The 15459-nt window shown below is 40.8% G+C and overlaps 1 protein-coding gene across 4 annotated transcripts; it reads right to left on the reverse strand.

The window, feature by feature from the left end:
* Positions 1-273: 273 nt before the first annotated feature.
* Positions 274-11818, reverse strand: ncln (nicalin). 4 transcript variants are annotated; one of them, XM_084354216.1, is made up of 15 exons: positions 11526-11818; positions 10483-10673; positions 9542-9686; positions 9333-9427; positions 7692-7772; positions 7347-7450; positions 6595-6683; positions 5482-5621; positions 4821-4999; positions 4097-4184; positions 3966-4004; positions 2466-2626; positions 2186-2239; positions 1995-2073; positions 274-977 (listed from the first exon to the last, which is right to left on the reverse strand). In XM_084354216.1, exons 1-15 carry the CDS (start codon positions 11698-11700, stop codon positions 915-917), a joined length of 1683 nt encoding a protein of 560 aa, XP_084210342.1. In that variant the 5' UTR covers positions 11701-11818; the 3' UTR covers positions 274-914. The 4 variants fall into 4 exon arrangements, with proteins under 4 accessions (XP_084210342.1, XP_084210341.1, XP_084210339.1 ...); XM_084354215.1 differs by having other exon boundaries at positions 2466-2629; XM_084354213.1 differs by having other exon boundaries at positions 2466-2629; positions 4773-4999.
* Between the last annotated feature and the right edge of the window lie 3641 nt (positions 11819-15459).

The following is a 15459-nucleotide window of genomic DNA, read 5'->3' on the forward strand; positions in this document are numbered from 1 at the left end:
GTACTGTAGGTCAAAAAATGAAATTTGAACGCCTACATTTTCTGACATTTTCAAGCAATCGATCCATTAATCAAAAAACTGAACGTCAGATCAGTTGCTGATTAAAATAATGTTCAGCTGCAGCCCAAAGGAGATGGAAGAAAACTGTCGTATTCTGAGTTCATCTGAAGCTAAAATGAGGCTTAAGCGTTAGCCATGCGGGTATCTTTAATTACCCTTTTTAATGCATCTTCAGGTAAATATCAGGTGTTTTTGGAGGTGTATGGAGAGAAAGGATGATTACAGTGACCAACAATTCTATGCTTTCATGGGAATGTGAGTGTTATATTAAGGCCGGTAGAAAAAAATGTGAACCTATCCCTTTAACAACAAGTTTGGTGAACACATCTCTAGTCTAAAGAAATTCTGGGCTAAACTCTGTGTGGTCAGTTTCTCCCTGTAGCTGCCTGAGACAACACATGACGTCAGTTTGGCAGAATGATCACTCGAACGGTATATACTGAGAGGAGGAATGAGGAGCGATCAGTGATACAGCAACATCACAAACTTTCACTTCATCTCATGTAGATCTCAGAGGTGCGGACAAATGCTTTATATCCTTCAGAAGAGTCAAATAATAATCAAATATTTGGGATTATCGTAAATGAATGACAAGACATCTGTGTTCGTGAAGACAGGGAGAGTGAAAAATGATTCCTGATTATTCTGGTCCTTGAGACCAAATGGATAAAGTTGGCAGCAGGACAGGATCTGACATCATAGTTTGTGGATCAGGATGAAGGAAACGGAAGTGATTCTGCTGGTTTGAAAACCATCATGAGAACAGCAGCTCGGCCCAGCTTCTGTGTTCTTACTGGCTAAAGTTTCTTGATTTGAGGAAAAGAATATCGGCGGGGGAAAAAGTGTTGTACGTCTTAATGAGTCTTCGTCTTGGGCTGGGTGATTCTGCGGACAACACTGTACAGGACTCCGAAGTTCTGTAAAAAAGGACCAGAAGAGAAGAGACTGGGTTCATTTCTTGGTTCCAGACAAAAATCTGCACACTCACTTTCTCCATCATTAATATGATTCATTTTTTAGTTCTCTCACAGGCGGCGTCAGTGATCGATTTTAGAGCTCACTGTTGTAAATTAACAACTGTTGTGAGCGTGAAGGTGCATGCTCTCCTCCTCTTCTCTTTACTGAAACCTCCTTATAAATGTCCTTATCACGATGAACATTTATTGTAATGCTGTAATAATGCACAAAAGTGGCAAAGCACACAAAAATGACTCAACATGAGGTCTCATCTAATCATGTGCCCACATGCTGCTGTGCACTGATGCTCATCTATGTTCCAGGTAGTCGCTAATTGTGTGGGTCTGTCATTTGGTGCTTAGTGTACGGTGGGTTTTAGAGCTTTTTTAATAGCAGAAAACAGCTTCCTGCTGCAGCCAAAATAGACGCAATGAGAGCAGTGAGAGCTAATTCACAGACGATATGTCTCTGTAGGTTCATTACTACAAACAACACCTTTCATATTGTCTTCGCATTGTTGACTTTATACAGTGTAATTATAAAATATTGGTTATAGCCATTTTAAAAAGTGCACTATGTAGTTTTGGGAAATACATTTTAATCAGAAGAGAAAGATCTAAACAAATTAAATAAAGACCTTAAAGGACAAAACAATTTCATACTGTTTTACTAACTGTTACTGTGTATACTTGGCGGACCCTGCCACCTTTCTAGCTTCAAACAGTGTTCTGGGGACCTTATTTTCCTCTGAGAACATCTTGTTTTTTCACTTATGGAAAAGATAAACATTTCTGAATTATTGTATTATTACCTCATTAATATTGTAAATATTAAAATTCTGAGTTTAAATTTCTCTTCCAAAGCTACACAGCGCCCCTTTAAAAGACATAAAACTGACCAATTACATAAATGTCTTTTAAGTGGTGTGGTGCATGTGTGAAAGTGGTGACAGATGCTGCATGAACGCAGTGACCTACCTGGATGGCCAGATACATCATTCCTAAGTAGGCTGCGATGCAGACGGCCAGCAACAAGTCAAAAATAGCAGGCTTTACTCTGAGAGAAAGACGCAGGAGAAAAGTGATTATTCAAAGAAAAACACAGTCAAAGCTATGCTTGATGAGTATGAACTGCTCTGAAGCGTCTCAGAGGAGCTCATTAAACGCACCTGTAAGCATTCATAGTCTGCTTCAGCTGGTCGTAGAATACAAACTCTGGATCCCTGATGACAAGAGATGTAAGAGTTTTTACTGTGACATCAAGACTAAAAGATGATGATAAAAAGATGACTGTGTACAATAATATATATTAGATCTGTCGTTTCTGGAAATGTACTGTTCAGGAAATTGATGATGACAGACAGAAAACAGTTATAGTTACACTATAGTTAAAATAATAAAAACTGTGCATGGATCTTCTTTTCTGTCCGTCTCCCATCTTTTCTCTACCTTTTGTCAGCTTTGACGTAGTGTCTCTTGACATCCTTGAGGTAGTGTCCGAGATGATACTCCAGAGTGGACACCACGCTGCTGTCTTTGTCCACCAGCTGAGCAGCTCGGGGCTGCGCTGTGAGCCAGTCCACCACTGCAGATAACTGATCCTCCTGAACCTGCTGACGAGAAGAGAGAAAACTGTATCATGACAGAGGTGTACAGTGCAGCAGGACTGACTTCATGGGCCAGAAAGCTACACACAAAATATAACCACCAGAGTCTGTGACAGGCTGGACAGGGTTTAGTAAAACTGTGATTTGTCTATGTGATTGTTTGATGGTATTGATTGTTTGTGATATATGTGCTTATTCTAAAGAGTCCTTGTAAGAATTCACCTCATTAAGACACGGCAGCTGTAATAATTAGCTCTACTGACTGCCTGGCAGCTCACTCCAGCCTTCATACACTTATACATGAGCTGCTCCTTGGGTTCATATGTCCTAATGAAGACTGAGTTGAAACGCTAAGGCACAAAGCTTAGTTTCTTTAAGGCTTTTTAGTTTTTGCCAAGCAGTGTCTTGGTGTTCTTTAATCATGATTTATTGATCACAAAGCAGAGCCGTCTGAGAGCCGCAGAAAAGTCTGACCTCTCTCTTCTTTGGTTTCATGATATCATGTCCTTGGATCCAAGGAGCACCTGGGTTTTGACACCTACATTCGTGAAAAGCACTCCTTAGACTATCTACCAGCGTTCTCCTCTTTTTCATAAGGCAGAAACTGTTTTGCATGAGCTCTGAGAGGCAAGTGAGAAAAAGAAATTCAGGTGATCCATTTTTCTAAGTCTCATGTAAATTGTTTTTTCTTGGTTTATGACTGTAGAACAAAACATTTTTTCCAAGAAGGCAAAGTGCACTACTATCCACCTTCTGAAAATTCTCCATGAAAGTTCAATATATAACTTGCTAACATACAATGTATGAACCTTTTGTTTAGAGTTCATGGAGAAACTCACCAGGAAGAAAGCATGAATGCCTTTGGTCCTATTGTGAACAGTGTAGTGGTGCACTACAACCTCTTCTGGCTGAAATTAGTATTGTCAAAAAAAAAAATAAAGGAACTTTCTGAAGTGTTCTTAAGTCATAAACCCAGAAGAGATAATCATTTTGAACTTAGATAAAATGTCCTGACCTTCCTCTCGGGGGTTCTGTAGAACTTCATAAGTGTTGAAGACTTCATTTGTCATTCGTCATAAATATTGCACCACGTGAGTCAGTGTGTTTTTCAGCGATGCAAAATATAATTATTAACTTAATTTCATCTTTAACACAGGTCTACTGAATCTGCTTTCATGTCACGTGGGGATTCATCTGTGTGAATCAGCTGAGACAGGTGATCTGGTTGTTTTCTCCGTCACAGAGATTAATTTCTGCAACTGTGTGTTTAACCTGCATCACCGAGGAGGTTTTAATGGGCCATCAGACTCAAGATTAAGAGCAATTGACTGTAGTGACTCACCATTTGCTCAGTGAAGATCTGCAGGTCTCCAGGAGCACCCTGGGTAGAGCAGGAACAACAACAATGTCACATCACAGGCATAAAGCAGACAGTGTCTACTGTCAATAAATTTTCTCCAACTGCGAGTTTACCTTTTCAGTGAGGTTGTAAATAACTCTGGCCAGAGCCTCTGCAACCACCTTAGTGTTCCTGCCGAGTTTCTTCACATCTACATGAGGCCTGTAAGACATAAACACAAGCGTGCAGACAGTTAGAGACAAAAACTCCAAAAACATCAGGAGAGAAACCAGAAACCCTGAGCAACACGGGGTGGAGAGGAGAAACCGATAACACAGCCTCCGCTTTCCACACAGGTGGGCTGAAATGCAGGAGAAAAGACTGTGCACATATCACATCAACTGACAGGTCAAGTGTGAAACTGTAACACAGAGGAGATAAATGGTTTACTAACAGACAGACGGTGAGAGGAGATGGATGGCTACAGGAGCAGCATGAGATCAAGAAGAGTGGAAAAGAGGGGAGAAGGTGTTACTGCCTCACTCACACTCAGAAGGCATCAAATCCGAGACCTCACAAGCTCGCTCCACATCCGACTAAGGGCATAAATACAGTCATGAATAATGTAAACTATGCTCCGATCAAGGTGTACCCAGGGATTTAACGTGATGTGACGGAGCAAAGTGGGTCAGAAAAGGAGGAGAGGAAATGGGTCTATCAAAAAACTGACGACAGGAATGAAAATGACCGGCAGCTACAATGGAAACTCTTTTCTTTCGGTGATTCAGAGACTTGCAGTAATGAACCCACCCAGCAGGGGGCTCTCCCGCTCCGTGGCGAGAGGAGGGGGACACTGACCGCACGTCCATGATGCTGGAGCGCTGTGCCAGGCGGTGGGAGGGCAGGTGGGACAACGTGAAGGCTGGCAGCCGGCGGATCCCGAAGCGCTCGTGCTCCCAGGCCAGCATGTCATCTGCCAGGTTGATTTTCTTGTGGACCATCGAGAACTTGACCTCTGGGTACTGACTCGCAACCACCTGAGAGAAAACGACAGGGACAGGGACATGTGATCTGGGTTTCAAACTGCTGATGTGAGAAAAAGCTTGAAGAGAACTCCGAAAAGAAAAAGGTGAAGGCTCTAGGGCATCTGAAAAACCTGATTTGACACACACACACACACACACACACACACACACACACACACACACACACACACACACACACACACACACACACACACACACACACACACACACACACACACACACACACACACACACACTTTCTCAAAAAGTTAAGCTCGCAATCACAACCCACATGATGTGACTTTCTGAAGAAAGAAAAATGCTGTTGTGTTACAGGAATATATGCAACATTAAAGGGGGAAAGCCAGGTTTACACTGCCATTTACATTTCTATATAAACAATGAGATTATTAAAGAACCCTATACATCTGCACATAAGAGTTTGTTTTGACATGGTTTGTAGTGAAAGATTCAGTAACTTCAGGGGTTCTTACCATCTCCAGCTCCTTGAGCAGAGAATACTGAGGAGATCCCTCTTTAGGAGGTTTGGACACATGGAGGTGCAGAGAGTCTCCGTTCCCCAGAGTGTCCAGACACAACACGAAGGCTACGTTGTCCTGCAGCAGACTGGAGTCTATTGAAATTGGAGGAAAAGGTGAGACGACAAGGAGAGGTTCATAATGAAATATTGAAAAAAGAAGGTAAGAAAAAAGGACACATGGCAGGTTCAAACACACATCCAAATATCATATACAGAGAAAATCTAGGACTGAAACATACAACATGCCATAACAGTCTGTAGTTGTTTTGTTTAGATCTGTATTTTAATATATCTATTTAATTATTTTTACTTTTAAACGGGCTCTGTGGAACTTCTGTGTTGTGCTTGAAGCCGGTCTTTAGTTTACGTTAGTGGCCTCCTTTTCTAAACTCACTTTAGTAACTGTCGCTCATTTGGACTATCATGTAAAATACTTTACAAAGAAATCCACAGTCCAGCAGCATTAAACAACTTAAACTGATCATCTACAGGCTTGTATAGGCAACTGAGAGAGACGGGAAGGTCTAATTTTTTACATCACGTTTCAATCTGCTCAGATATGGCCAATAATAAAGTGATTAATACATGTAATTTGCTACTAATTGTTACATCGAGCCCCTTTAAGAAAGGTTTAGAAATGAATTGGTCTCAACTTAAACAGAATTTTGCATTTAAAAGTTATCAAATGCAAATAAATGTCTTACTCAAATATAGTGTAACAAATCAAAATTGAATCATCGCTCAAACATTGTATATAAAATTAAAGCACAAATTCTACAAGGTTTGGAGACTTTATGAATTATTTTGATACCTTTAATGACCAATTTTCAGAAAAAAAGGGTTATACCTCTGGGTTGGTCTAGTCTTCAGTCTGTAATAGGATCATTACCATAGGTGTAGCTCTCTTTGAACAAGGTGTACTGTATAATGTTCATCCATCTGGTAAACTGGCTTGATTTTGTTTTGTTTTTTTTGTCTGGAAGAGGTGGTTGTGGGTCGGGTGCGGATTTGTTTTGTTGTGTCCTTGTTATATGTTAAATAGATTTAAGACCATATAGAGTCGTACCCGTATGGTCCAGATTGTCCTCCAGCCAACGTTTGGTGCCCTGGTAGTTAAACTTCCCCCCACCAGATACAAAGAACAGCAGGTTGTACCTGAAAACACAACAACACTGAGTCAAACCTACGAGGGAGATCACCTGAGGGGACCTGATGAAGAAGGATATGTGATACTAAGATGCATAAAAAGACAAGTGTTGTAATTAATGGATGAATCAAATGAGAAGCGACTTTAAACCTGCGCACATGACTTTGAGAATTTACAGTAAAGTCCATTACTCACTCACTTAAGAAGCAAGTCCTTCCACTCAGCTACTATCAAGTACATTTAGACATAAGAATGAGCCTGAACTATATTACTGAACGCTTTTAAGTGTTTAACACAGTCGGATGTGATTCTTCCTGCTAGCAGAGTGCACAGATAATGTTCAATATAGTTTCTCAGGAAGCATTTGGAGAATGACACTAACTATAATAAATGTGATAGGCGTAAAAAATACACTTTATCTTGTGTTCAGACGAACCACTCAGGTCAGCAATCAATAGGTCTTCTAGATTTCATCATATATACAGCACAATGCATACAGCGAGTGTGCAGCGCAGAGCTTCACTGAGGCGTCTCCGTTGACGTCAATGAGCAAAATAACAGAAAATGGTGCTTTTCCTCTGATGCAGCTAAAAATGTACACAACTGATCAGCAGTTATTTGAAGCTCATGAATGATCCCGTCTAAATGAGAGTGCTGGCATCATTACTCACCCAGCGTGTGTCCTCTTGTAGGTGTAAAGTTTCGAGAAGAGACGAGCCAGCTCTAGTAACATGGACACTCCACTACCGTTTGAGTCTGCGCCATACGACAGCCACTGCACACAACACACACACACACACAGTCAGATTACTTTCCCTGCATGATCTCGTTTTATCGACAGTTGTGTTGCCCGTTTCTGTTTAAAGTTTTCAGACTCAAACTAATCAACCTGGAGACTAAAATAGGGTGTCAAATCCTACAGATATCTGCAGAGAAAATATTTCTTCAGCTGCTAAATTTCCTGCATGTTTTGAAAGAGTCTGGGTTTATTTGTAGAAAAGAAGCAGCAAACATACTGGAGCAACACCAAAGGAGTCGTAGTGAGCAACCACGACAATAGTAGGCAGATCCTCTCCTCCAACTCCAGCCAGACGGCCCTGGTGAAAAAAAACAGAGCCGTTGGATAAATTAAATCAAACAGTGTATCTAAAGCATTAGATTCAGCTATTAAACTTGAGGCTGGCAGCTTGACAGTGCAGAGCTGCAGTGGGTTACAGTCACAGTCGACCTCCTGACCACAGATCGCTGAGAAAAACATCACTCCGTCTTCTAATCCCCTCTGCAGTGTGACTAAGCCACTTTTTCCTTTTGGTTTTAACACAAAGCTCAGATAAGAAAGTCCTGAACTAACTCCTCACGCCTGCTTTGTTTTGCATCCTTTCTGACTCAAAATGTTTGATCTAAAATTATCTTCAAAGAACGATCAAAGCCGTCCAAATCCTTTCATGAACCCTCACAAAAAAACAAAGAACAGAACGACAGCATCAGGGATCATCCATTCCTGTCAGGACTAAATAAAAACCGGTTGAAGAATGATCAACTGAGCATTAATAATCTCCTTGTTAAGGCTGGAAGACTCCCATGTTCCCATCATTTTAATTCAAATATGACCTTGAGAGCGTAGGAAAAAAAAAAGCTTAGCACTGAGCAATTTTAAGTCCCGTCAGGCCACCAGGCTTGATTGTGTGTGTAAATCCATCTAGATTTAAAAATTCTCGGCTTTCAGTCAGATTTTTTTTGTTGTTGCGGGATTTGTGGCCACCCACTTGCAGAGAACACACAACACTTCCCTCACCTTATAACACACAACACTTCCCTCACCTTATAACACAAGGCTGGCAGTTATAGTTTCAGCTTCCGGAGGACTCTCTTCATCCACCAAACAAGTTGATGCTCGATAATTTGAAGACGGGGCTCGTTGTGAAACCCTTTTTGTAAACAAAGCCTCACCAAAATGTTTATGGTAAATAATAGAAAGGTATATTACCTGGGCTAAAAGCCACAAAACAAAACTACGAGTCCCAGTTATCAATGCCCCAGTTTACATTGCCTGCTTTGGCAACAGGTCGAGACCAAAACCAAATTTTTGCTCTGACACGTTACCATTAAAATTTCAGTCACAGAGGCTTTTCACCCTTTTCTTAAACCAAACTTGAGAAACAGGTTTAAACTCTTTATTGTGAAGCCACGGAGTCTTTAGGGATTAAGGAAAAGCGATATACCTTCAGAGCAGCAGTAAATTTGGTTAAACTGGGTTTTTCAAAGTTCTTTTCAAAAGTCCATACAGTTTAGGCTACAGACACAAATGAAAACCGGACCTTTATCAGTTTTTTATAGAGCAAACACCATCCATACAGAACATTAGTTGATATCACCTACTTAAAAGCTACTATTTATCTAATAAAACAAAGAAACATAATTTAACACTGAAGCCTTCCCAAATTGAGAACAAAGAGTAAAAAAAGATTATCATCATACATGGAACATTTTATCCTGAACACAGTGTGCAGACAGTGGGAGGAGCTGGATCTAGCACCCAGAAGAAAACTCCTCCAACCTAAGCTCATACAGAAAAGACTGAGACAGAGGTCAAACCAGGGCATTCTCGCTGTTATTAAACAGTCCTAACCATCAAGCCACTTTCCTTAGTCTCTCACCTCTAAACTGGTGATGGCCCAGTCACTGATGGCTTTACTCTGCGCTCCACTGGTGACCATCTGGAAGCCGTTGGCTGTGGCCGTATGCAGCAGCACTACAGAAAAAACAAACAAAGAGAAAACATGCAAGAAGAATTTTTAGATTTTCATTCCCAACACACACGTGCTTTCTTTCCTATATGTCCAGTGTAGAGGAGATAACTCTTTACCTTCAGCTGCTGATAAGGAGCCCTGTGAGGACGAGGAAGTCAGGGTTTGGGTATAGATGGAGAGCAGCTCATCGTCCTCCATGGCAAAGTAGACGGGGACGATGGTCTCAGTAGCCAGCATCTCCGGTTCCAGCTCCATGAACTGCTGCACAGGATGAAAAGAGGGAAACAGTGTGTTCAGCAAGCCATCTCACACATCGTGGGAAGTCTGATTTGATTCCTTCAACCCTGCAAGTTCAGGATTGCTCATGTTTTGAGAGGAATGTAGGCGATAGGAGATTGCTACGGTGGCGAATGGAAGATAAACTGCGATATTAATGAACAGAGGTTCTCTGGAATCCTGACAAAAAAATCTGTCTCTACAATTATTCACCATAATGGGAAATTAGTTATGTAACTAAATGAGTAACTCATCAAGTGCCCAGTACTTCTGCTTTCCAGAAAGACAAATGATCCCACTCATAAAGCTGGAAGACTAAGTAGTTATAACCTGTTCAGTGTGCTTTAATGTGTTAATATCCAATCTCTGTAAAAGGGTTAGGAGGACATTGTTCACTGCAAATTTTGGAAAATCACTTTATTACTCGCTGAATATGTCTTCTGACTGTCACAGCTCTCCCTCTAAACCAGTGTTCTTCTTTTTAAGTCACACCAAGCTTAAAAAAATACAGATCAGAGAGATAAACTATCACTTCTTACCACTGTTGAGGTACCTTTGAGCAAGACACCTAACACAAACATATTCAACCCCAAACAGTTGAGCTTGTGGCTGAATATGGTGAAGTGCACTGCTTTGTGACGCTACTCCTGACTCATACCATGCTTTAAAGCTGTGTGGATTTTTTTCTTGCTTCCTGTGCTGTATATCTGTAGATCACATCTACTGATAAATGTTGCACCACCAGCACAAGACAATGATCTGCAGCTTGTGTTATTATTACCTGTACTATGTCCTGAGGCACAGTAGACATGTTCTTGGGCAGGATGATGACCACAGCCCCGGCCGACTGGCGCAGGGCTTTCTGATACTCTTCATAGGAGAAGTCTGCCAGCCGCATGATAACACAGCGACGACTTAGTACCTCTGCCTCCACAGTACGAGCCTCTGTGTTCAGGATGGCATTCCTGGTACCTGTGGGTACAAAGACGCTTTCATCAATAATCATAATACAATAACTTCTGTCTTTGTGTCAACAGGAAAGGGCAAGGATAATCCAGCTATTAGAGCACAGATGAATAAATTGCTACTATAGTGACAAACTGACGCTGAGATATAAAATACAAATGGGCTGGTTTGGTTAACCTCTTTATCAAGTCTGGTATCTTTTACTAATTTACATCAAACTTGACACAATTATAGCCATAATCCTGCTCACTTACTGTAGAGAGAGGAAGCTTTTACTAGCATCCTTCTTTGTTTTCCTCAGCATAACATTGCTTCACTGTTCCTAGAGCTAGAGAGTTCAATCCTCACTTAGTCACAGTGACAAGCCAATTAAAAAGCCCTCATATCAATCCGTCCATTCAACATTTTATCATTGTAAAAACTGTTATGAGGAGGGATGAACAAATTCTGACAACCTGCGTTTTCTGTATGTCCCGTTTAATATCTTTTAGCAATGCTGCTATTATAATTATGTATTGGTATAGGTAAACATCGCATGTGTACGGTTTATTAAATTGATATACACTTAAGAATGACGCTCAGGTTTAATCTTAAGGGATACTATTCTTGATTTGCTTCTAGGAAGTGAGCTAGCTTGATGCTGCCTCCTAGCACAGCTAAGCTACGTTAGCAGCTAGCTAGCAAGCTAGTGCTAGCCTGCATGCTGTCATTGAAATGTTACTTCGGGTAAGTTACCGTTAGCCGGGGACGACAACACTGCTAACCAGCATTAGCTGTAGGAGACCGGTCTAATTTCTGCTGATGTGGTGATGCTTGCATTTATTCCGTTGCGATACAATAGAGAAACAGCTAACTTACCGTACGGCTGTCCCTGCAGGTCGTACTGCTGCATGCGGTACACCGTAAACTCATGTGCCGCCTCGGCCGGGAGCGGTGACACCAGGATCAGCACCGCGGGGATAAACACAATGAAGGTGAGGGGAAACGATGATTTAAACATGTTATCAAACACTTCACTTGCCTCCTCAAACATCGTGGCGATTGTATTGAGCACACAGCTACGGATAAAAGAGTATTTTCAGCTGTCACCGCTCTCAGCAACTGACAGCCAGGGACCCAGTTTAGCTAGCCAGCTAACCGCAACTGACAAATAATTTTGATCAGGCAAGTAGCTGGACGACCAGTAACTCTGGACTGGGATTGCGACAAATACAACAATATGGCCAGTTTACTAAAATATAGCAATGCGGTGTATTGCTAATCGAAAGTTAAGTGTTTATTCAAAATATTAATCTGATGAATACATATTTAAAACCGAGTTGATTCACCGGTCCTTCAGGAATCTTCGAGGACAGCTATAATTGAAAAGCCATTCACTGTTACTACACGAGGTGGCGCTGCACACCATAGAAATGAACCTTGGTAGCAGCCCAGCCAAAACATTGGCTTGATTATAAGTATATATATTTATATAATTTATAATTAATACATATCAGATAAAAAAAATAATAAAAAGATGTATTTTTATTTTATGGACGCATAATTGCGTCAGAGGGGCACCACTCAAATAAGCCCAGTATTCTTATCACACAATAAATCACTTCTTGAGGTCTGTAACTAAGTTTACTGTGGTCATGGGTCTTGCATGCAGCTTTTTGTCTGTTTGGGAGACAAATGACTGTAGGCTTGCACTTAGCTGTTTTCATTTCAAGACATTTTTTTTAAAAAGAAGATCTTTTTCTGATGCAATCTTAATGTTGCAAAACATGTGCAGTGAAGTGAAGAGAAAACACTAATGGTAGAGTCTATAATTCAGTGTTATTTTTATGTAATCAACGATTCATTGTTTTGCATTTGTGACCAATTTAACTAAGCTACACTAAAGAAAGGGGCTCTGCTGTCCTGTTGTGCCCCACCACAGGGTCTTACACCGGAGCAAAAGCATCCATTTTAAAATGTAAGTTGATGATGACCCAGGAGACTATTCCCACACCTGATTTCCTTCAAAACTGCAAGTTACACATAATGTCACATAACAGGTTGTCAAAACCCTCACATTCCACCCACTGTGCCCAAAGGCAGTTACAGCCGCCATTTTCCATAAGACACAGAGGAATACAAAATAATTATGCAGAATCTCTTTGTTTTGCAGCAACCATGTACAAAATAAAAAAAAATATGTTTTTTTAAACCAAATTAGGTCAATTAAATAGCTTTCCATCTCAGTCTCTGTGGTGTTTTGCAATCTATTGGCATGTGTCAAGTATTTCTATTTTCAAAAAAAACCTTTTTTTTCCTCTTGCTGTAGAAGTCAAATATTTTGATGACTCATCTATCACTCAGGAGCATAAAGATAAACTCATCCCATGAAATTAAATAGTCACAGACTTTGTCTTTAACATGGCAAATAATTCTGTGTTAATGAAGTAAAAAGATTTTAAAAATGGAAAATTTGTCCTGAGTTGTCCTCGAGAAATTGATGGGCAGAGCTGAAAATCATATTCTCTGTCTTTCTCCTTCTCTCTCTCTTTTCCCCTCCCCTCCCCTCCCCTCCCTCCCTCCCTGTCTCTCTCTCCCAGGGCTGCTCTGCTAAGTGGCAGATTAATGCTGATATGATGTCCTGCCATCCCACTTAATGGACCTTGGCGTCATTATTTCCTGTTGTATGAGTAATCCATGCCCAGGCTGGTGAGAGGGCAGGCAGAAAACAAACCACAAAACCAATATGGACATTGAAACTCAGTGTAATGATTTCACATTATTGAGAAACGATCATTGGGTAGTCTGCTGACAACGAAAACACACTGCTCCACATAGAGACGAGCGTAGACAAGAACAATTGTCTCAAGAGGAAAATGATGTTCTTGTATGGACGTCGCCTGAGAGGGTCAGGAACACTCGTGTCACATGAATCTGATTCCTCCAAATTCATAACATCCTGTTATCACAAGATCATCCGACACAAAAATTTACAAGGTCACATTTTTACTTGATGTTGCCTAAAACAAACTTTTTTTACAAGCATGACTGTGTGCACACTACAGTGAAGACTCACACAGACACACACACGCACAATGCATGAGCTGTTCAGTGTCCTCATTTCTTTCCAGCGCTCCTGGGAATGTCCTGAATCAGACCAGCCTTTGCTCCCGACCCCCGGCCACAGAAAAACACTTTCTCTGTCCGACCACACAAAAGGTGCAGTCAGTGTGTGAGTGGGTAAGTACCACGGATTAACGAGAGATTAGCTACCTAGCAGTAAGTAAGCAATTTCTGTGTAGCATGCCTATGTAAGTAGCCTCCCCCTGCAGTTTGTTGCCCCTTCCCATTCTCAGAGGATGCTGTCATTTTCTCACCACACTGGCAGGTTGCTCAAACACTTGCCACACTCAAGTGTTTAAACCGCTCAACGACAAGGTCACAATCACAAAATACCAGAGATATACTGTAAGAGGGAGTGCCTTCTGTAATGGGAACTTTGCTCAAGTCTCCACACAGACACCGCCATCAACACACAATGGTGGTCTTTTTAACCAAGACCTATGGAGCAAGTCTTCTGAGTCATTCACTCCTTAAAACACCACCCCCAATAATCCCTTTGTTAATGAGCAGAAGCGTGGAAAACTACAAGGTCCTGCTTGATGGAGAGACAAAATCTACTTTTTTGAGCTTGAAAGTTACATTTACAGTCACTTGATTTATAGTGTGCATCGCTACTTCAGAAGAATATCAAATAATGTTGTTGTACAGACTCCCTCAGATGACTGTGGAAAATCTATGACAAAGTATTCAGATCCTTTACTGAAGTAAAAGTCCTCCAAAATGCAATATGCATCCGTTACAAGTAAAACTCCTGCATTCAAAAGCGTGTTATAGAAATCTAAATGTAACATTTCTGCATTAAAATGTCTAAAAACGACCAGACTGTGTTAAATATTTTGTTGAGTTGTGTACACACATCATCCAAATGCTTCAAACCCTGAAAAACTGTGATTTACTCAAGGTGATGGTGCGTTTCATGTGGTCGCCTTCGTTACAGCTTTCGGGGAAAACATCAGATGAAACGTTAGCGAGTGAGGAAGGATGTTGGTGAACGTGAGTGAACATAATGTGGATCAAACTTTGAAACATCGCCTTGTCTGTGAACAGGTCTGCCTGAGTCACGTCATTTAGATTTTCATCATCAGTAGTGGTTGTTTAACAAAGAAGACTCGCATGATCACACGCATTTTATTTTATGGATTTTATGCACAGTATTTTATTTTGTAGCTGGCTAAAGTGGAGCAGATTTGAACTACTGTATTCATATGTAAAGAAATGTATCATGTTTATAAGCCTGGGAGCAATAATTACAATATTTCCCTCTGAAATGTAGTAAAGTCAAAGTTAAAGTTATGAAGTAACATAAAATGGATACACTCAAGTTAAGTACCTAAAAAAACTGAACTTTGGTAAAGTGTTACCACCATTTGAGTCAATATGATTAATATTTGACACAAAAGGAGCCTTAAACGTCTTGTTTTCGTGGATGGTTGCTATTAATTCAATAAAAGAAAATAGAAAGATATACGATAGTTATTTATGACTGAAACTTGTAGATTCAGTCTGCTGGTTTGGACGAGTTGTTGTCTCATCTTGACCTGGCACTGATGGATATGGTGTATGTTTTGAGATGACGGCTGCCTCTCAATATTATATATGACCATCCTTCCCCTCTCCTCTCCTGCTGATTTACAGTGATTTGTGGCCATAGGTCTGGTGGAGGCAATATCCCCCCGGGTTCTTTACGTAT

Source organism: Pagrus pagrus (assembly GCF_965226575.1).
Source record: "Pagrus pagrus genome assembly, chromosome: 6".
NCBI classification, from domain to species: domain Eukaryota; kingdom Metazoa; phylum Chordata; class Actinopteri; order Spariformes; family Sparidae; genus Pagrus; species Pagrus pagrus.

What these genes read in the sequence shown, in the direction of transcription:
- ncln (XM_084354213.1), bottom strand. Translation starts at nt 11,700, where the DNA reads ATGTTTGAGGAGGCAAGTGAAGTGTTTGATAACATGTTTAAATCATCG. An exon ending in TGCTCAAGGAGCTGGAGATG is followed by an intron (nt 5,000 to 5,481) that starts GTAAGAACCCCT and finishes GTTTTCTCTCAG; the next exon opens with GTGGTTGCGAGTCAGTACCC. An exon ending in GCGGGAGAGCCCCCTGCTGG is followed by an intron (nt 4,185 to 4,772) that starts GTGGGTTCATTA and finishes TATGTCTTACAG; the next exon opens with GCCTCATGTAGATGTGAAGA.